This window comes from Mytilus galloprovincialis, chromosome 5 (assembly GCF_965363235.1).
Source record: "Mytilus galloprovincialis chromosome 5, xbMytGall1.hap1.1, whole genome shotgun sequence".
Lineage (NCBI taxonomy): Eukaryota > Metazoa > Mollusca > Bivalvia > Mytilida > Mytilidae > Mytilus > Mytilus galloprovincialis.
The window spans coordinates 4,596,336-4,620,111 of NC_134842.1; the positions used below are offsets into that span (position 1 = coordinate 4,596,336).

Sequence of the window (23,776 nt, forward strand, 5' to 3'; positions counted from 1 at the left end):
TGAATAGCAATAAGGTGTTCAAGAACCAGAAAACCAATCATAATTATTACCTGAAAACTTTACTGTATATGGATTATTAAATACGCATACTGCTTGTGTAAATATAACAACTTCTATAATGTTGAGATATATATTTTTTTTGTTATTTATACTTGAATGTGTAAAATTGAGAATGGAAATGGGGAATATGTCAAAGAAACAACAACCTGACAAAAGATCAGATAACAGCCGAATTCCACCAATGGGTTTTCAACACAGCAAGAAATTCCCGCACCCAGAGGTGTGTTTCTCACTGAAAATTGATACCTGTTTCGAGTATTAATATTTATAACTCATAAATGGGGATAATATCATAATTGGGATAGATGAGGATCCTCACCAACCTGTACGTATGAATTATCTTATACAGTATACATGTACATAGAATGGTTGTATATACATAGTTTTAAGTCATGAAACCTCAAATTAAAAAAAAAATAATGCATATGTTTTGTTTAACTCAATGGATAGTTTTCATTATAAAACTTATGTACATATACTTTTTTCTGAAGTAAATTCTTCAATTTGTTCATATTTAGAAGAAGATTACTTTATTTTAATTGCTTCCTTCCAGGAAGCAATTCCTCAACATGTTTTCCGTATGCAAAGTGACCTCAGTGTGAACCATCTCGTACAAATCTGGTGATCGCTATATGCATGGATGTCCTTAAAATAAACTATTATCTGTTGGAAATGTTAAACACATGCTCAATATCCATGCCTTTTTTGTTGATAGTTGATTGGGTGACAATTGTTATTAAACTTGGGCTTCAAAACACGAGCTTCAATTAAATGCCATATTTTCACAACAACGGTGACTGATTGAAAAAAAATATGATAAAATCGTGCACAGAAGACTAAGTTTTAGATGTTTGTATGCATTGGTAAAGAATTAGAAAAACATTATTTTTCACCGGTCACTTGTTTATTATGACTTTAGGATTATATGAACATTTTGATAGAACTGTCTTTACATACATTATGTAAACATTTTGATAGAAACATATATATACTTATTTTTAATTGTGTATCTGTATATATAGATGTCAACAAAAAGAAAACATGAGGTACCAGATCAACAGGAGCCAAAGAGGAGACATACTGAGGTACCAGGCCAACAGGATCCTGTAAGGAAGAAAGTCTGTGATCATATCTATGGAAATAAATTCTGGGGTCCATATTTATCAGAGAGACAGTGGTGTACTGTTAGGGAGGAAACATTAGGAAACTGGTAATATATACAATATATTGTAGTTAACTTTAAATATTAAGATAATGCAGATTTGAGTTTAACTTACCAATACATACATATATCTATGGAAAGCCAACAGGGTCAAAATTCTTAATGCGTAAAGTGTCAATGTGTAAATTGTCAATGTGTAAATTGTCAATTGCTAAATTGACAATTTGTAACTTGTATTTTTGTAATTTCAGAATTCTTAATTCGAAAATTGACAAATTGTAACTTGTATATGTAGGACTCTAAAGTGCGATGATACTCTAAAGTGCGATGGTCACGTTAAAGTGCGATGGCCTACGCTAAAGTACGATGGTGTTTCACGCTAAAGTGCATTGGTTATTTGTTCTCTAAAGTACGATGGTGTATCACGCTAAAGTGTGATGGTCCACAGGGTAAGATTCGATGTATTAAAACATAGAGGTTTAAAAAGTCTTTTTGCAAAAGCTATTATGCTAAGATATAACATATGTGATAGGCTTTACAATTTACCGGTAGGCGTAAGTAATTGTTTCTAAATTAACAAGTCCGACCAAGTAATAAATGCTATAAAGGTTATTTATGTTTTGCTAATATTATATTTCATGTAAAATAAATTTTCAACAATTCGGAGCGTATTGAAGATTTGGATAATTGGTGTAGATTGCCGTTCATACTAATGTTACAACCTTACTTACATTTGTCATTGAAAATTAAAAATCCCTAATTCGTTCATTGTCGGAAAATGCAACATTTATTTGCATAATCTTAAATCTAAATGCGAGAAAAATGCAATGTTCGCCGAGCTTTCTCCTTTTCCGTATTTTCCTACAATATACAGTACGAACTTATGTTTTTGCAGACAATTTATAGTTAATGCATGAAAACATGTATCTCTATTTTACCGACGTTACTTTTCATTAAAATCGACAGCATTTTAACAGGGATCACAAAGTAAACTGCCACATAAACAATGATTCGAATGTATCCGTTCACTTCAAATAGAAGCAGGATAAGTATGCGTATACTGTTTTGTATTTATATAGTAAAATGGTCGACTGTAGGACACAAGTCCTTTTTCCAGCACTCGAAAAAAATAAACACTGTGATTCAGCCGACAAAAAACGGTTAAATTCAATCAATTACTAGTAAGTCATGGACATATGGTGTAAAAATTGTTAATCAAATATTCCTAATATATTTTCCGGTTATTCATTTTTAGTTTGTATAAACAACTGTTAACGTCATTATCGAACTACGTTTTTCCGTCTATATTTTCCCGAACCATCACACTGTAGCGTATGGAACCACGTACTTTAATGTAGACCGTCTCACTTTAGCGTGACCATCGTACTTTAGCGTCCCCATCGTACTTTAGAGTCCTACATATATACCTTTTTTATTTCAAAATTCTTAATTGGTAAATTGTCGAGGTGTATATTGATGTTTTGTAACTTGTAACATGTTGATTCGTTAAATGTCAATGTGTGAAATGTCATTGTTGTATTATTCTAACGATCATAATGACCAAAGCTGGTGCTCGGTTTTTTCTTTGATTAAAATATACAAATTGACAATTTACCAATAAGAAATTTTGAAATCATACAGATACAAGATACATTAATTGACAGTTTACAAATTAAGAATTTTGAAATGACGAAAATACAAAATGCAGATTATGCACTTCTCAGATTATTGAATTCTTATATTATAGTTGGGATAGTGCATCCTATGAGGAGATAACTCTTAACAGTTATAGATGGGGAGAGGACGGTATATTTGGTCTGTCTGATTAGATTATAAAATTCTTATATTGCAGTTGGGAAAGTACAGCCTATGAGGAGATAACTCTTGACAGTTATAGATGGGGAGAGGACGGTATATTTGGTCTGTCTGATTAGATTATAGAATTCTTATATTACAGTTGGGATAGTACAGCCTATGAGGAGATAACTCTTGACAGTTATAGATGGGGAGAAGACGGTATATTTGGTCTGTCTGATTAGATTATAGAATTCTTATATTACAGTTGGGAAAGTACAGCCTATGAGGAGATAACTCTTGACAGTTATAGATGGGGAGAGGACGGTATATTTGGTCTGTCTGATGAACAGCAACAACTTTGTATGGGACTGTCTTTATGGAATGGCAAAGATTCTGTTGTAAAAGAAAGATTTTTTGGACTAACAGGACCACAGGTAATTAGATACTGTTACCTAACAATAATACAGCAAGGCTGGCGAACAAACATGCAGCTTTCAGACGTGAAATGTAGTTAAAAAGTAGTATACACAGATGTGACCCAACAAACAAATAATAACAAAACATATCAGGATCGATGATAATTACAATGTCAAACATCCTATAATTAAAGACATAACCAATTTCCTTCTTTATAAACTTGACAAATGCATTGACTATAAATATTTGCAGATTGATGGAATATTATTTAAATTTAATAACTTTGTATGAAATACTTTCTTTCAATACCGGTACTTGCTACTTGAGAGCGTACATAAAATCATTCTGATTTTAGACAAAATAATTTCTTTGCTTCATTAGAACGTGTTGCAAATTGTCTTTTATTAATGTTTTATCCATTTGTAGCATCAAAAACGACATATTCCATTCCAAATTGCTGACCAAACATCCTTTATTTTTTAAAATTTTCCGAAATTTGTCCGCCATATTGAAAAATATAAGAATCACGAATTGGATATGGTTCAACTATGTAATAATTCCGCATTCTTTCAATTATAAGTTCAGACGCACGAATGACACAATTGACAGAAAAATAATGATCACAAAAGCTGAAAAAAGGCATTATACATGAATTAACAGACATTGGCTTAATCCCCTTTGTTTACTGTATATATTCAGATATTATAATGCAAAATTTTTAATGCATTGTTGTTTTTTTTGTTGTTAATCTTAAATTTCTTAAAGTTAAAAACTTTATATATCTTTTCGTAATTAGAAGCATTCAAATGTTTATACAGCTATGTTATTGAAATTGTATTGTGAGTTACACCATTGGAATTTAGAAATGTTAGTGTCACTGTTGGTAATTATTGTTGTAATTATGAGATCACTAAGAATCTTGATTCTTATTAATGCATTGTTTTATCTGCTGAATAAATAGTTATCAAAGGTACCAGGATTATAATTTAGTACGACAGAATATGAAAAGGAAACAAAAGATCAAATATGAACATATAAACTCTGCAATGATATGGAATATACACATTAAGCATGTACAATGAGACTAAATGCATGATTTCATTTGAAAAAAGGGCAAAGTATTATGATGCGATTATAACCGATAGTTGGTTGTTTGCTGTCAACCGATTGTAATAGATAATCGATTGGTAATTTCAACCGATTATCCAACACTAGTAAATTCTTCCTAAGCTCAGTTTAGATTTGCACATCAGATATAAAATTTCTTCCATTACTTAAATTTGTAGAATTTACCTTTGTTAAGAAGAGTTGTTTCAGCTTTAGAAAATCTTTTTGAAGACTTGATTGCTAAAATAATAAATACTACTTCTTACAAGAAAATCTGTGATTGTTATCAAGTGTTATCATATATATGTTAGACTCAGATCGACGTCCGGCCTCTTATCAACGTCCGCTCCTCAAATCGACGTCCGTTTATCAAATCGACGTCTAAATTTGACTTCACATTCTCAAATCGACGTCCTATATTTTGATACTCTAATCGACGTCTAATGTGACGTTATGTTTTGCGAAAATGACGTCCGATTGATTGTATAGTCGTCTTTAATCGATGTCCAATATCAATAAATAATAAATAGCTGGACTTAATTTACACTTATACATGTACATGTCTTGTAGGGTTCTTATGACAACTAAATTTTCAAACCTTTATACATGTACATACTTTCAATATAGATTTTTTCAACCCGAAATAGGTAACATCCTTGATGAAAAATTAATTCAATAGATCAACATAATAGTGTGTCATTCCTATTAATATTAATAACGAGAAAGCAATCCAACGACAAAGAAAACCAAACGACTTATAGGAGCATTATTCAGTCTTCAACAATAGACAAAACAAAAAGAAGTACACTGAGCCAATTGTTTTGAAAGCAAATTTCGGTCTCTGTAAGATATTTTTCAACAAATTCATGAGTTTTACACCTGGAGCGAAACGTATATGCAAACAAAATTGGCATTATGTCTTATGTTGTGCTGTTACACCACTTTTCTATGTTAAGTGTTCGCACACATGTTTAACCCCGACATATTCTTTATGAGTATTAATATCACAACCTGTTTACATACTTGTTCTAGTATGTAATATTTTTTTTTCTTCTTTTTAGTAGATCCTATATGTCACACATAACATGTTTGAAGGTTTAAAGTTTTCAGCTGCTATCGGTTCAGTTCAATTTGGTTTTCTAAGTCCATAACGGACATTGATTAGAGTAGCTAAAAATTAGACGTCAGTTAGAGAAGCCAAAAAATGGACGTCGATTAGATAGGCATAACATTGGCCGTCGATTTGGAATGTTATTTCATTGTGACGTCAGATTTGGACGTCGATTTGAGGAACGGACGTCGATTATAGACCAGACGTCGATCTGAGTCTTACATATATATAAATAATGTGACAGCAAACCATAAACAAAGGAAACCAATAAACACTCTGACAGGTTAATCTCTAGGTCAATAGGTTAATCTCTAGGTCAATAGGTTAATCTCTAGGTCAATAGGTTAATCTCTAGGTCATTATTTTTTAGGGTAACCATGGAGAGGATGTTAAAGAGCTATATTTCTACTTGGATAATGAACCTGACCACAGATACATGAAGGCCTTATATTTGTATCCTCAGACAGAATTTCCATACACAGAACTTATAGAGCAGAACAAGGGGAGATCACCAAGACAATCAGAATATGAGGTATTGGACACTGGTATGTTTATTGGATACTTTAGATTCATTATAATTTTATAGACTTTTTCTTATTTTTGGATATTTTATGGGACAAAGTAAATCATGAACTTTTACATTTTACAAAATGTTTATTTTGCTTTTCTTTCTATCTTGGTATTATGTGTTTCTCAAATACCTGTATTGTATTTTTCAGGTGTGTTTGGTGATGGCCACTGGCAGATTGTGGTTGAGTATACCTGTATTGTATTTTCAGGTGTGTTTGATGATGGCCATTGGCAGATTATGTGTTTCTCATTTACCTGTATTGTATTTTTCCGTTGTGTTTGATGACAGCCATTGGCAGATTATGTATTTTTCAGGTGTGTTTGATGAAGGCCATTAGCAGATTATGTGTTTCTCATTTACCTGTTTTGTATTTTTCCGTTGTGTTTGATGACAGCCATTTGCAGATTATGTGTTTCTCATATAACCATGATTGTATTTTTCAGGTGTATTTGATGACAGCCATTGGCAGATTATGTATTTCTCATATAACCATGATTGTATTTTCAGGTGTGTTTGATGATGGCCATTGGCAGATTATGTGTTTCTCATTTACCTGTTTTGTATTTTTCAGGTGTGTATGATTACAGCCATTGACAGATTATGTGTTTCTCATATAACCTGTATTGTATTTTTCAGGTGTGTTTGATGAAGGCCATTGGCAGATTATGTGTTTCTCATTTACCTGTTTTGTATTTTTCAGGTGTGTTTGATGAAGGCCATGGGCAGATTATGTGTTTCTCATTTACCTGTTTTGTATTTTTCAGGTGTGTTTGATGAAGGCCATGGGCAGATTATGTGTTTCTCATTTACCTGTATTGTATTTTTCAGTTGTGTTTGATGAAGGCCATGGGCAGATTATGTGTTTCTCATTTACCTGTTTTGTATTTTTCAGTTGTGTTTGATGACAGCCATTGGCAGATTATGTATTTCTCATTTACCTGTATTGTATTTTTCAGGTGTGTTTGATGATGGCCATTGGCAGATTATGGTTGAGTATATTAAACCTGAAAATGACACCATTCTGTGTAGATATACAGTAACAAATATAAGTCATGAAGTCCAAACACTCAACTTGTCTCCAAAGTTTTGGTTCAGGTAGAGTAACCAATCAAAGTACAGCAAAAAGACCACTGAACCTGATTGTTTTGCGGTCTTATATTGGTATCATGTTGTCATTGTCATAGAAGACATTTGGTTTTCGCAAAATAACTAAAGTTTAAGTAAATAGAAATCTAAGAAATTTAAACACAAGGTTTATGAGCACAAAAGGACGACTGGAATTGATTTTTGGGGTGTTACAGTCCCAAAAGTTTAGGTATTAGGGTCTCTGAAATTATACCACAAGTTTCCATACCACAAAGGAATGGTAAAAATTGGCTTTTGGGGGTTATGGCTCAAACTAAAAAAAAAAGGGAAAAAAACAAGGGTGCCCTGGTTAATGGACAATAACTTTAGTACAAAACATAATTAAAAAGCAGTGTAAGGGAGGTAATTCAAACACAACATTTTGAACAACTTTCATAATTATTGCCACAAACTCTATTGGAAATTTAAAAAGAATTTATGTCCATATTGTGAATGAAAGAATATTTTTGGAAAAGGGGGTATTTAAAGAAGAATTTGGGGTTGGGACAATTTGTTCTCATGATTTCAGAAATTAAAAAGAAAATTTCTTTAAATATTATTTTTTATAAGATGTAATTGTGCATTGATGTTTAACCTGATATAAAGGTCCATTCCTTCACATAATTATTTTTTTTCAGACATGATTATGATACCAAACAAATGAGTAATGTCCCCTGTTTTCAGGTCAAAGGTGGAGAATCAGCTGTTTCTGTCAGTTATCAGTTGGGTAAGTTTATTATATTTATTCAGGTTTTATGTATCAGAACTTTATGAGTAGGAGGTGTTGTGGGGTATGAGTCAAGATACAGTAACTTAAATTTATACAATTAACACATCAGCAAGATTCATCATTCAACAAGATAAAATGAATCAGTATTGAACAGAATTGTTCATACAAAAAAAAAAATACAAAAATTGTTTGAACAAAATTAAATATTTATCTGTTTATGGTAAACTGTTTTAAGAGTAAAAATGGAACACCACTGAGACAGCACACCAACAAAGAACATCCATTTCATTGACATTAAATAATAATTAAGTTTATGTGTTTCTGTATTTTAGGTGAATTCTGTATAAACTTTTCAAAATCAAGCTCAGGTCAATCTCCAGAAATAGAATTGAAGAGGAACCATTCAAATACAAGTAAGATATTAAAATAAGGAAATGTGGTATGATTGCTAATGTGACAATTATTTACCAGAGAACAAATGACAACCATAAGTCAGCTTAGGGCATTTATCAGTAGGCCTTCTTTCATTATTTGAGTGTGGTCCCTTTTGACTGTGCTGGAAATGATAAATACACAACATTGTCCAGTAAAAATTGAGGTGTTAAATCTGATGCCTTGTGCAGAAATGTCAAAACATTCTACTTGTAAAAGAACGATGTATGTACTATTTGTCTCTGGACATCAAGGAAACATTCACCAATCAATCAAACATGATGTTTTTGTCAGTATTATAAATTTATTCAAAAGACACACATGGTTTTATAGTCCTCCATGATGATATCTTCCAAGGTGAACATGAATTTATAACTAAACAAAATAACATCCATAAAGTCCAGCATGATTTTGTATCTGCATTTAAAGGTCAATAAAAACAAACACCTACTATTTCAATTGTAAATTTTCTTTAGAAATATCACAGAAAACCAGGTTCTATTAAAGGTATGACAGCAATTTCCCCTCAATGAGATCTCCTATTTTGAGGGTATAAAAGTTGACTCTTTACTGTTACTGGATATGATTTGTACTTTATTTGCATATTTATGTGATTTATCTGTGTCCTTATGAGTGAAAATAAAAATAAATGGTTATTTGTTATAACTATGTTATTATGTATTGTTCAGTCTCTCAGTTTTATTTCTTTCAGAGCCAGACTGTTGCTATGCAGCATACACACTTGAGGTAGAACCTGGTGGACAGGATATTATAGAATGGGAGTTATTACCTGTAGGAAAACATTCTAACCTTGATAATAGTTCTAATGTTATACAAGAATGGAAGATTAAAGCTGAGGCATTTTATAATTCAGTAGGTACATTTGATTTATTGTGTCATTGTCTAGCTGGGGCATATCTTTTGTTGTAGTTTGTCCTTGTCAATATCTTCTGCGCCAATGTTGTTGTTGTGTATCTTTCCTCCACTGTCTGGAGAACTGTAGTCTTGGGTCTGGTTACCCAACACTTCATAGAAAAATTATATGCACTGTCCCACTTTTACTACAAAACTAAATGAAAGTCTATGTACAACCTTAATTATAAAAAAACTCCTTGAAAAAGGGTTTTGCAGAAGACATCCAAGTTTTCACAGCTTGTATTCTACAGCCATAAAGTTGTTCATCTATCTGAATTTTTTATCAGTTTGATTTTTGAGGTTCCCCATACTAAGGCATGGACTTTCCTGACATGGACAGAACCCAACAAAATTTGCACATATTCTTCTACAGCCACGAAGCTGTGCACTTGCTTTTTCAACTTTTATCTGAGTGAAATTTTGTTTGGTTTGGGCAGAGTGAATTTTTCTCATCACTTCACATCTGTTATTTTTTACTATTTGTTTTGCCCCCTGTAACAATTTGACTAATGAAACAGTCATCCTTTGAGTAAATAGTTAATAAAATTAACGGTACCAATTTTCTTGCACCAGATGAGCATTTCGACAATACATGTCTCTTCAGTGATGCTCGTGGCCAAAATATTTGAAATCCAAAGCTTATATAAAAGATGAAGAGCTATAATCCAAAAGGTCCAAAAAGTATAGCCAAATCCATGAAAGGAATCAGAGCTTTGCATGAGGGAGATACATTCCTTAATTTATAATAATTTCTATCATTTTGTAACAGAAAATTTTAATTACACCAAAAATTGTATTTTTATGCCAGTACCGAAGTACTGGCTACTGGGCTGGGGATACCCTCGGGGAATAATAGTCCACCAGCAGAGGCATCGACCCAGTGGTAGTAATGAAATTAACAGTACCAATTTTTCTTGCACCAGATGCGCATTTCGACAATACATGTCTCTTCAGTGATGCTCGTGGCCAAAATATTTGAAATCCAAAGCTTATATGAAAGATGAAGAGCTATAATCCAAAAGGTCCAAAAAGTATAGCCAAATCCGTGAAAGGAATCAGAGCTTTGCATGAGGGAGATACATGACTTAATTTATAATAATTTCTATCATTTTGTAACAGCAAATTTAAATAACACAAAAAATCTGTATTTTCATGCCAGTACCAAAGTAATGTGTCTGATGATCCTGCCTACCTCCAACCAACATGGCCACCTAGGGCTAAAAAAGAACATATGTTTGAGATGCAAAAATGATATTTAAATCTTGAAACCGTTAAAAATGGTAAAAATCTGACATGTCTAAAAAACTTGAAAATATCAAAATCTACATTTCAGACATATGGTCCAAGGACACAGTTATTGTCCTTTCGTTTTCATTGTCTACGAATATAGTCCCTAGTGTAAACAGTGTATAACTTGCATGTTTTATTTGATACACTTTCCCAATTTATTTCTTGATATTAAATGCATGAAATATTAAGTAGGGGGATGTAATTACATGTTAAAAAAATTTGGGTGCTGAATCGTTATGTTAAGTAGTTATTTGGTCCAGTTCATAAAGGTCAAATTTTTATCACATCTGAAGCTGTCAAACTGAATTTGACACCCCTTAACACAGAATTGTCAATACTTTGAGTTAGAGCTGGTAGAAGTTTCTTTAATTTTGATATTATTTGTCTCACTCGTAGTACACTTCACTGTAAAAATCTTTTTGAGAAAGAGAAGGTGCATTTTGAGTTTTTATACAACCACCCAAAAAATGTTGTGGTCATATTGGAATGTCGTTGTCCGTGTCATCCAAAGACACTTGTTTTCTGGACAATTACCTTAGTATAAGTTAATGGATCTCTAATAAATTTAAACACAAGGTTTGAAGCCACAAAAGAAAGTTTGGGGTTATTGTCCCAACAGTTTAGGAATTAGGGGCTCAAAAGGGGTCAAAATAAGCATTTTTGTAGTTTCCGGACAATAACTTGTGTGTTAGTGAATGAGTCTTTCTGAAATTGTACCACAAGGTTCCATATCACAAAGGGAGGGCTGGGATTGAGTTTGGGGGTAATTGCCCAAAATGTTCTGGAATTAGGGGCCATAAAGGGACCAAAAACAAATAAATTTTATAGTTTCAAGACAATAACTTCTGTTTAAGTGTATCGATCTCTTTGAAATTGTAATTCAAGGTACATTTTGTATTACAACACAAAGGGAAGGCTGGAATTGAATTTTGGTGGTAATTGCACCAAATGTTCAGGAATTAGGGGCCAAAACAAGCATTTTTAGCTCACCTGCCTGACCTGAAAGGTCATGTGAGCTTTTCTCATCACTTGGCGTCTGTCGTCCGGCATCTGTCGTCTGTTAACTTTTAGAAAAATCTTCTCCTCTGAAAGTATTGGGCCAAATTTAACCACACTTGGCCACTATCATCATTTGGATATTTTATTTAAAAAATGTGTGGTGTGACCCTGCCAACCAACCAAGATGGCCGCCATGGTTAAAAATAGAACATAGGGGTAAAATGTAGATTTTGGCTTATAACTCTGAAACCAAAGCATTTCGAGCAAATCTGACAGGGGTAAAATTGTTTATTAGGTCAAGATCTATCTGTCCTGAAATTTTCAGACAAATCAGACAACCCGTTGTTGGGTTGCTGCCCCCGAATTAGTAATCTTAAGGACATTTTGCAGTTTTTGGTTATCTTGAATATTATTATAGATAGAGATAAACTGTAAACAGCAATAATGTTCAGCAAAGTAAGATCTACAAATATAAGTCAACATGACTAAAATTGTAAGTTGACCCATTATGGATTTATTGCCCTTTTAAGTAATTTTTTAACAATTTTCATAAATTTTTGTAAATTTTTGTAAATTTTTAGAAAATATTTTCCACTGTAATAACTTGGCCATGTTCATTATAGATAGAGATAATTGTAGCAACAATAATGTTTAGTAAAGTATTATCACCAAACACATCACGATCACCAAAACACAATTTCGTCATGAATCCATCTGTGTCCTTTGTTTAATATGCACATAGACCAAGGTGAGCAACACAGGTCTTGAGAGCCTCTAGTTCTAGCTTCCAGACAATTACTTGAGGTCAAGTGTATGGATTTGTCTGCAATTGTACTACAAGGTACCATATCACAAAAGAAAAGCTGGGATTGAGTCTGTTGGTAATTACTGAAAGGGGGTTTAAAAAAAAGGGGGGGGATGTTGATAATTTTTTGGTTTTATTTTCTTAAAATTTTCCATTTTTCCTTTGCTTTATATTGCTTATTCATATATTAAATCAAATAATACTGATATGGCAGTAATTCACACCAAATATGAGGTGTAAATTATTTTATGAAAAATTGTGCAATAGCAGGAATTCTTCAATTATATAGTACTGGGTACAGTATTTACAATGGTAAGAAATCTTCAATTGGACAGTATTGCGCAATAACAAGAAATCATCAATTGCACAGTAATGCGCAACAGCAAGAAATCTGCAATTGCACAGTATTGCGAAATAGAAAGGAATATTCAAAGCTCAGTATTGCGCAAAAGCAAAATACTACCAAATATCCAGAAAACTTAAATTTCATAGTATTGCGCAATACCAAGAAGTATTCAATTGCACAGTAATAAGCAACAGAAAGACATCTTCAATTGCACGTAATTGCACAATAGCACAGTATTAGACAGTTGAACAATGTTACACAATATCACAGTATTGTGCAATAGCAAGAAATCTTCAATTGAAAATTAATACAAATATTGGGAAGAATCTGTTTTAGCGGACCCCGGAAGTAGGAAGATGCACAATTTATGCGCATGACCAATAACCCCGAGTTACGTTGCTATGCTGAAATATAAACAGCGGCCATTTTTTTACCGCTTCGAAAGACGTCGATGTAAATGATTTTTAAAAAGTGATTTTAACTAGTGAAACTGAACAATTAAAAATAAATATAATGCACTTACCCATTTAAGCTTGAAAATCATCCATACTAGAATTTAGTGTGTTTGTTATTTCGTTTAGTACTCTTGGATTTTTAGATGCAGGTTGTGGTACACTGACGGTGATGGTTTCTGTCGTAATTAGGGCTTGTTTTTGTTTTTCCGGATTATACACTTTTTTAATAAGGTTAATAAATGCTAGGAAAGGGTTGTCAGAGCCAATAATATATTTTTTTCGTACACAATATTGACTGAAATAAGTGTCATAAAGGGATTTTACTGTGCCGTATTTTGGAAGTGATTTTTTAAGTGCTCGCCAAGTACTTTCAATCGAATTTGTATGCGCTCCTGTTTCAGGGTCTACAAAATTTACAGAATGGTTGACTTTTAAGTGTTCAAATCCCTCAGATCCTAGACAATCATATGCCTTCCAACAGTCGCTGATGATTGTGGTTCCTGGTTTTATGTTGTCTTTTATTAATTTTAACAGTGTTTCTTTTGTCCGATTTTCTACTGATGCAAAAAAACTTTTTTTGCTGTCTCTTTCTATACCTCCAAAGACCCACTGTCCTTCAACTCGACGCCCTTTATGGTATTTTCTTTTTCCAAATTTACTTTCGTCTATTTCTACGATAACGTTTTCTCCACCTATTTTTTCACTGTCTATTTCCAAAATTTCTATGCAAACTTCACGGCAATAATTGTACCAAGCTACGATTGTTTGATTACAAATAGAAAGTTGATGTTTAACAAATTCTTGGTCTATTTTGTAAATCCAGAAATAAGTGATGAATAATATTTTTTCCAAACTTAAATTATGTCCTTGAAACCAGGATCCGTTTCTGATGGAGACCTTTTTATTGCATTTTTTGTTGCTGCACTTCCAATAAAAAATGTCGTTTGAAAAAGAACTGTCTTTTCTTAAACTGAAATGTCCATGGCTACACTTTTTACATACCTCTCCAGATAAATCTAGAATTAATCCTAGTGAAAAACACCACTGAATAATTTTCTCAACACTTTCACAAATAATAAACAAATCTTTTAACTTGATCGGCATTTCCGTATTTACATTGTAACAGTGTTTGTAAACACAGCTGATTTTACGTTACGGTTGACTATGACGTCACTTATTCATGAATATTCATGACATAGAGGTCACAGATAATGGAATTTTTATCACGTGATATACCTACCTGAGTTACGGAAGCGTAGACATTTTGTACACTTACCAAGACGTATTTCTACTAGATTTTGTAATTTTCATTTAAAAAACTGTTTAAAACAACAGTTTTTTAAACAAAACTTGACCTGGGGAGTTCGATTTTGACCTTCTTTTTTTGATTTTTGGCCTATTTTCGTTTTTAACTTTTTGGCGGGACCAATTCCTATATACATGTACTAGTACTTACTATAGTTTCCCGTACTTTTTATGGGGTCCGCTAAAGTAGAGGTACTCCTAAATATTTCAACCATTTTGAATTTTTTAGATCTTTCACCACATTTATCTTGAGTCAGAAATTTGATCACATGATCTATATTCAGACAGTATCAAGCTTGAATATTGTGTCCAAACTTGCACGGACTGTTTAGGGTTCAACCTCTGTGGACGTATCAGGCTGTGCTCAGCGAAGTTTTTTATTCTGTAATTGTTTGTAGCTTTTCCGTATTTATTTTGTAGCTGTTTGATTGTCAATGGTCAGACCAAGAAAAGAGTGTTGCTAAGGGGGCTTGGGCAGGACTTCTGTGGAATAAACAATTTTATTATTATGATGTTGATGAGTGGTATCACAGAGGACAAGCTACAGAAAATAAAGTTAAAACAGGTATTTATATTTTATCTTAAATAATTGAATGTCAGAAGGGTGATTTGAAAAAAGTGAAAATAAAGAATAGTAATTATATTGTCCTCAAATTAATCAATCAGATCTGAATTTTAACATGAAGTTTCACAACAAAACAAATTTTAAGAACAAAAATAGGGGAGATCATACAAAACAATCTTATATTATAGAAAAAACAAACACAAACAACCGGCCACAAAATTCTACACAAAACTTAAAGAAAAATCCCATCAAAAAGAACTTCAGTTGCTCCACTAGGTTAAGCTGGAATTACTATAAATATTGGACACCATATCAAACAAAACTTGTCAAAAACATGACAAAGATCAAAACATCCTTTTATGACATCTACAATTGAGAATTTTACCATTTTCATTATGTCATCGAAATAAGAATATAGAAGGTATTTCTTAATTCTATTTAGCATATACCTAGATCATTTTTATTTCACCTAGAAAGTTGTTTTATTTAGATAGAAATATAATTTATTATAGTTAAACCTGGAAACTGGGATGTAATGGAAAGAAATATAAAATGGAGAAAACATTTAAAAGCTAAAGATATCCTATCTGTGCCAGATAAATGGGAGTTCCCATGGGTATGTCTTTTTCAATAAGTTAAGAAAATTTTAAATAGCACTATCATGACTATCAAACAGAATTACTATGTCAAAAGATATATCAAGGTCAACCTACATTCTTTTTTCCTACATAAAATCTAACTTGCTTTAATATAATTATGTTTCAAATATATTCAACATGAAATATTACAGATCTTCAATCAACTCTAAACTCCAAATATAAGGGAAAAACATGCATTTTTTTTAAAGGAATTAGTTTTAGAAATATGAGTACTTTTATTATAATATAATTGCATTGTTACATCTATTCCAGTTTGCTACATGGGACACATGTTTCCAGATAATTAATCTGATTCAGTTTGTTATTCAGCTATTACTTTTCTATTCCAGTTTGCTACATGGGACACATGTCTTCAGATGATTAATCTGATTCAGTTTGTTATCCAGTGATTACTTTTCTATTCCAGTTTGCCACATGGGATTCATGTCTCCAGATAATTAATCTGAGTCAGTCTGTTATCAACTGATTACTTTTCTGTTCTAGTTTGCTACAGGAGACACATGTTTACTAATAATTAATTTGATTCAGTTTGTTACTTAGTGATAACATTTCCAATCCAGTTTGCCCCATTTGACACATGTTTCGGGATGATTAATCTGATTCAGTTTATTATTCAGTGATTATTTTGCTATACCAGTTTGCCACATGGGACACATGTTTCCTGATATTAAATCTCAGTTTTTCAGTGATTACTTTTCTATTTCAGTTTGCTACATGGGATACATGTTTTCAGATGATACCATTTTGTCGTCTTGATCCTGACTTTGCCAAGCATCAGTTACTGCTATTGTTATCAGAAAGATACATGTCACCAGAAGGCCAGGTATGTTCCTATAATTCATTAAATACTAACAAAAAATCATGTATTCTATTTGTTAAAAATTCTGTTAATATACCTTTTATATTTGTGCCATTATAGCAGAAAATTGGATTTACCATTCTTGACTCCAATATTTGTGCTGTTTTAGCAGAAAATTGGATTTACCATTCTTGACTCCAATATTTCTTTCAAGTCTCACAATTAGAAATGACTTTTATGTGATTTAAAATTTTACAGTAACACAAGACAAATATAGTTTCTGTACCATAGAATGCAAATATATTTGAACTTCTAAATTCATTTACAGGCACCCATGGTTGTCTTACAGAAATCATGTGACCTTGATATGAATAATAAAGGGGTCTACATCAATGTGACAGCAACCAAACAATTGACTTAGCACATTCTTGAGGCACTATATAACTGGGAATTTCCCTTCATACAAAATATTATTATAAATTCATTTTCAGTTACCAGGATGTGAGTTCAACTATGATGACAATAATCCACCTATTCATGCATGGACAAGTCTAAAGGTGTTCCAAATGACTGGAGGAACTGATCTAAACTTCTTATTCAGCTCTTTCTGTAAACTTCATAAGAATTATAACTGGTTAGTATGTCTTAACATTGACTTTACATAATCATATTTATGTGGATATTTGATTTTGATATATCCTGCTGCATGGAAATAGGAAAAACGTAAGGGCATTATGGCTAGGTTTTTGCCTAAAAAATACAATGTTTGACAACTATGTTAAAATGACACAATCACGAAGTCCTGGGAAGTTTGAGATTGATCTATTTTATACTAAAAAGCCTATCCTGTTCATTTCCTGTGAGATATACTATTGCCAAATTTGAGTGTGACTGGTCCAAACAAGAAAACTAACAGCCTTATTTATAACAATATCTTTCATGACTGCTTCTGTTATTATGAGTCTTATCTGGAAGAGTAAATTGTTTTAATAACTTTTTCCCTATATCTTGACATACAAATGACAACCCTTCAGTGCAGTGGTAGATACTGTATAGCGGGTTATTTTTCGCTGGTTCAAAATTCCATAATTTTCATTGAATACGGTATACAAAATATTTTGGTGGTAATACAATACATTTATCAATACCTTTGCATGTGCCCTTTTAAATTGGTGGAATTTATCTTGGTGATTTTGTTATATTCGTGAAAAGTAAGCGAAAATTTACACCCATTGAAAATAACCTGCTACATGGTACACATTTCATGGAGGCTTATGTTATTATGAGTATTCTCTTGAAGAGTAAACTGGTTTAATAATTTATTCCCTATATCTTAACAGGTGGATGACAAATCTCCAGTGTCGTGACAGATTCATATTCCATGGTGGATTTCTAGGCTTAGACAATATAAGTGTTGTAGACAGAGGCTGTCCACCAGAGGGATATACAATTAAACAGGTATGAACTATATCACTGACAATATAAGTGTTGTAGACAGAGGCTGTCCACCAGAGGGATATACAATTAAACAGGTATGGACTATATCACTGACAATATAAGTGTTGTAGACAGAGGCTGTCCACCAGAGGGATATACAATTAAACAGGTATGGACTATATCACTGACAATATAAGTGTTGTAGACAGAGGCTGTCCACCAGAGGGATATACAATTAAACAGGTATGAACTATATCACTGACAATATAAGTGTTGTAGACAGAGGCTGTCCACCAGAGGGATATACAATTAAACAGGTATGGACTATATCACTGACAATATAAGTGTTGTAGACAGAGGCTGTCCACCAGAGGGATATACAATTAAACAGGTATGGATTATATCACTGACAATATAAGTGTTGTAGACAGAGGCTGTCCACCAGAGGGATATACAATTAAACAGGTATGAACTATATCACTGACAATATAAGTGTTGTAGACAGAGGCTGTCCACCAGAGGGATATACAATTAAACAGGTATGAACTATATCACTGACAATATAAGTGTTGTAGACAGAGGCTGTCCACCAGAGGGATATACAATTAAACAGGTATGTACTATATCACTGACAATATAAGTGTTGTAGACAGAGGCTGTCCACCAGAGGGATATACAATTAAACAGGTATGAACTGTATCACTGACAATATAAGTGTTGTAGACAGAGGCTGTCCACCAGAGGGATATACAATTAAACAGGTATGGACTATATCACTGACAATATAAGTGTTGTAGACAGAGGCTGTCCACCAGAGGGATATACAATTAAACAGGTATGGACTATATCACTGACAATATAAGTGTTGTAGACAGAGGCTGTCCACCAGAGGGATATACAATTAAACAGGTATGAACTATATCACTGACAATATAAGTGTTGTAGACAGAGGCTGTCCACCAGAGGGATATACAATTAAACAGGTATGAACTATATCACTGACAATATAAGTGTTGTAGACAGAGGCTGTCCACCAGAGGGATATACAATTAAACAGGTATGGATTATATCACTGACAATAAAAGTGTTGTAGAGAGAGGCTGTCTACCAGAGGGATATACAATTAAACAGGTATGAACTATATCACTGACAATATAAGTGTTGTAGACAGAGGCTGTCCACCAGAGGGATATACAATTAAACAGGTATGAACTATATCACTGACAATATAAGTGTTGTAGACAGAGGCTGTCCACCAGAGGGATATACAATGAAACAGGTATGGACTATATCACTGACAATATAAGTGTTGTAGACAGAGGCTGTCCACCAGAGGGATATACAATTAAACAGGTATGGACTATATCACTGACAATATAAGTGTTGTAGACAGAGGCTGTCCACCAGAGGGATATACAATTAAACAGGTAAGGATTATATCACTGACAATATAAGTGTTGTAGACAGAGGCTGTCCACCAGAGGGATATACAATTAAACAGGTATGAACTATATCACTGACAATATAAGTGTTGTAGACAGAGGCTGTCCACCAGAGGGATATACAATTAAACAGGTATGAACTATATCACTGACAATATAAGTGTTGTAGACAGAGGCTGTCCACCAGAGGGATATACAATTAAACAGGTATGAACTATATCACTGACAATATAAGTGTTGTAGACAGAGGCTGTCCACCAGAGGGATATACAATTAAACAGGTATGGACTATATCACTGACAATATAAGTGTAGTAGACAGAGACTGTCCACCAGAGGGATATACAATTAAACAGGTATGGACTATATCACTGACAATATAAGTGTAGTAGACAGAGGCTGTCCACCAGAGGGATATACAATTAAACAGGTATGAACTATATCACTGACAATATAAGTGTTGTAGACAGAGGCTGTCCACCAGAAGGATATACAATTAAACAGGTATGGACTATATCACTGACAATATAAGTGTTGTAGACAGAGGCTGTCCACCAGAGGAATATACAATTAAACAGGTATGGACTATATCACTGACAATATAAGTGTTGTAGACAGAGGCTGTCCACCAGAGGGATATACAATTAAACAGGTATGGACTATATCACTGACAATATAAGTGTTGTAGACAGAGGCTGTCCACCAGAGGGATATACAATTAAACAGGGTATGGACTATATCACTGACAATATAAGTGTTGAAGACAGAGGCTGTCCACCAGAGGGATATACAATTAAACAGGTATGAACTATATCACTGACAATATAAGTGTTGTAGACAGAGGCTGTCCACCAGAGGGATATACAATTAAACAGGTATGGACTATATCACTGACAATATAAGTGTTGTAGACAGAGGCTGTCCACCAGAGGGATATACAATTAAACAGGTATGAACTATATCACTGACAATATAAGTGTTGTAGACAGAGGCTGTCCACCAGAGGGATATACAATTAAACAGGTATGAACTATATCACTGACAATATAAGTGTTGTAGACAGAGGCTGTCCACCAGAGGGATATACAATTAAACAGGTAAGGACTATATCACTGACAATATAAGTGTTGTAGACAGAGGCTGTCCACCAGAGGGATATACAATTAAACAGGTATGGACTATATCACTGACAATATAAGTGTTGTAGACAGAGGCTGTCCACCAGAGGGATATACAATTAAACAGGTATGAACTATATCACTGACAATATAAGTGTTGTAGACAGAGGCTGTCCACCAGAGGGATATACAATTAAACAGGTATGGACTATATCACTGACAATATAAGTGTTGTAGACAGAGGCTGTCCACCAGAGGGATATACAATTAAACAGGTATGTACTATATCACTGACAATATAAGTGTTGTAGACAGAGGCTGTCCACCAGAGGGATATACAATTAAACAGGTATGGACTATACCACTGACAATATAAGTGTTGTAGACAGAGGCTGTCCACCAGAGGGATATACAATTAAACAGGTATGGACTATATCACTGACAATATAAGTGTTGTAGACAGAGGCTGTCCACCAGAGGGATATACAATTAAACAGGTATGAACTATATCACTGACAATATAAGTGTTGTAGACAGAGGCTGTCCACCAGAGGGATATACAATTAAACAGGTATGGACTATATCACTGACAATATAAGTGTTGTAGACAGAGGCTGTCCACCAGAGGGATATACAATTAAACAGGTATGAACTATATCACTGACAATATAAGTGTTGTAGACAGAGGCTGTCCACCAGAGGGATATACAATTAAACAGGTATGGACTATATCACTGACAATATAAGTGTTGTAGACAGAGGCTGTCCACCAGAGGGATATACAATTAAACAGGTATGAACTATATCACTGACAATATAAGTGTTGTAGACAGAGGCTGTCCACCAGAGGGATATACAATTAAACAGGTATGAACTATATCACTGACAATATAAGTGTTGTAGACAGAGGCTGTCCACCAGACGGATATACAATTAAACAGGTATGGACTATATCACTGACAATATAAGTGTAGTAGACAGAGGCTGTCCACCAGAGGGATATACAATTAAACAGGTATGGACTATATCACTGACAATATAAGTGTAGTAGACAGAGGCTGTCCACCAGAGGGATATACAATTAAACAGGTATGAACTATATCACTGACAATATAAGTGTTGTAGACAGAGGCTGTCCACCAGAGGGATATACAATTAAACAGGTATGGACTATATCACTGACAATATAAGTGTTGTAGACAGAGGCTGTCCACCAGAGGGATATACAATTAAACAGGTATGGACTATATCACTGACAATATAAGTGTTGAAGACAGAGGCTGTCCACCAGAGGGATATACAATTAAACAGGTATGAACTATATCACTGACAATATAAGTGTTGTAGACAGAGGCTGTCCACCAGAGGGATATACAATTAAACAGGTATGAACTATATCACTGACAATATAAGTGTTGTAGACAGAGGCTGTCCACCAGAGGGATATACAATTAAACAGGTATGAACTATATCACTGACAATATAAGTGTTGTAGACAGAGGCTGTCCACCAGAGGGATATACAATTAAACAGGTATGGACTATATCACTGACAATATAAGTGTTGTAGACAGAGGCTGTCCACCAGAGGGATATACAATTAAACAGGTATGGACTATATCACTGACAATATAAGTGTTGTAGACAGAGGCTGTCCACCAGAGGGATATACAATTAAACAGGTATGGACTATATCACTGACAATATAAGTGTTGTAGACAGAGGCTGTCCACCAGAGGGATATACAATTAAACAGGTATGGAATATATCACTGACAATATAAGTGTTGTAGACAGAGGCTGTCCACCAGAGGGATATACAATTAAACAGGTATGGAATATATCACTGACAATATAAGTGTTGTAGACAGAGGCTGTCCACCAGAGGGATATACAATTAAACAGGTATGAATATATCACTGACAATATAAGTGTTGTAGACAGAGGCTGTCCACCAGAGGGATATACAATTAAACAGGTATGGACTATATCACTGACAATATAAGTGTTGTAGACAGAGGCTGTCCACCAGAGGGATATACAATTAAACAGGTATGGACTATATCACTGACAATATAAGTGTTGTAGACAGAGGCTGTCCACCAGAGGGATATACAATTAAACAGGTATGAACTATATCACTGACAATATAAGTGTTGTAGACAGAGGCTGTCCACCAGAGGGATATACAATTAAACAGGTATGACTATATCACTGACAATATAAGTGTTGTAGACAGAGGCTGTCCACCAGAGGGATATACAATTAAACAGGTATGACTATATCACTGACAATATAAGTGTGTAGACAGAGGCTGTCCACCAGAGGGATATACAATTAAACAGGTATGAACTATATCACTGACAATATAAGTGTTGTAGACAGAGGCTGTCCACCAGAGGGATATACAATTAAACAGGTATGAACTATATCACTGACAATATAAGTGTTGTAGACAGAGGCTGTCCACCAGAGGGATATACAATTAAACAGGTATGGATTATATCACTGACAATATAAGTGTTGTAGACAGAGGCTGTCCACCAGAGGGATATACAATTAAACAGGTATGGATTATATCACTGACAATATAAGTGTTGTAGACAGAGGCTGTCCACCAGAGGGATATACAATTAAACAGGTATGGACTATATCACTGACAATATAAGTGTTGTAGACAGAGGCTGTCCACCAGAGGGATATACAATTAAACAGGTATGAACTATATTACTGACAATATAAGTGTTGTAGACAGAGGCTGTCCACCAGAGGGATATACAATTAAACAGGTATGGACTATATCACTGACAATATAAGTGTTGTAGACAGAGGCTGTCCACCAGAGGGATATACAATTAAACAGGTATGGACTATATCACTGACAATATAAGTGTTGTAGACAGAGGCTGTCCACCAGAGGAATATACAATTAAACAGGTATGGAATATATCACTGACAATATAAGTGTTGTAGACAGAGGCTGTCCACCAGAGGGATATACAATTAAACAGGTATGGACTATATCACTGACAATATAAGTGTTGTAGACAGAGGCTGTCCACCAGAGGGATATACAATTAAACAGGTATGAACTATATTACTGACAATATAAGTGTTGTAGACAGAGGCTGT

General features: G+C 33.8%; 2 protein-coding genes across 2 annotated transcripts in view; one reads left to right on the top strand and one right to left on the bottom strand.

Moving 5' to 3' along the window:
• LOC143076959 (uncharacterized) overlaps positions 1 to 18,114 on the top strand; it is a 28,678-nt gene extending 10,564 nt beyond the window's left edge. The window contains exons 2-13 of the mRNA XM_076252854.1: positions 1,083 to 1,270; positions 3,285 to 3,453; positions 6,025 to 6,199; positions 7,182 to 7,320; positions 7,989 to 8,077; positions 8,413 to 8,493; positions 9,225 to 9,385; positions 15,048 to 15,192; positions 15,705 to 15,808; positions 16,558 to 16,674; positions 17,142 to 17,284; positions 17,991 to 18,114. Of these exons, the coding sequence (XP_076108969.1) occupies positions 1,083 to 1,270; positions 3,285 to 3,453; positions 6,025 to 6,199; positions 7,182 to 7,320; positions 7,989 to 8,077; positions 8,413 to 8,493; positions 9,225 to 9,385; positions 15,048 to 15,192; positions 15,705 to 15,808; positions 16,558 to 16,674; positions 17,142 to 17,284; positions 17,991 to 18,114 (1,635 nt within the window). The remainder of the gene's footprint in view (positions 1 to 1,082; positions 1,271 to 3,284; positions 3,454 to 6,024; positions 6,200 to 7,181; positions 7,321 to 7,988; positions 8,078 to 8,412; positions 8,494 to 9,224; positions 9,386 to 15,047; positions 15,193 to 15,704; positions 15,809 to 16,557; positions 16,675 to 17,141; positions 17,285 to 17,990) is intronic.
• LOC143074993 (uncharacterized) lies at positions 13,192 to 14,749 on the bottom strand. The gene has a single exon (XM_076250212.1). The coding sequence runs from the start codon at positions 14,424 to 14,426 to the stop codon at positions 13,395 to 13,397; it is 1,032 nt and encodes a 343-aa protein (XP_076106327.1). The 5' UTR covers positions 14,427 to 14,749; the 3' UTR covers positions 13,192 to 13,394.
• Positions 18,115 to 23,776: the final 5,662 nt, after the last annotated feature.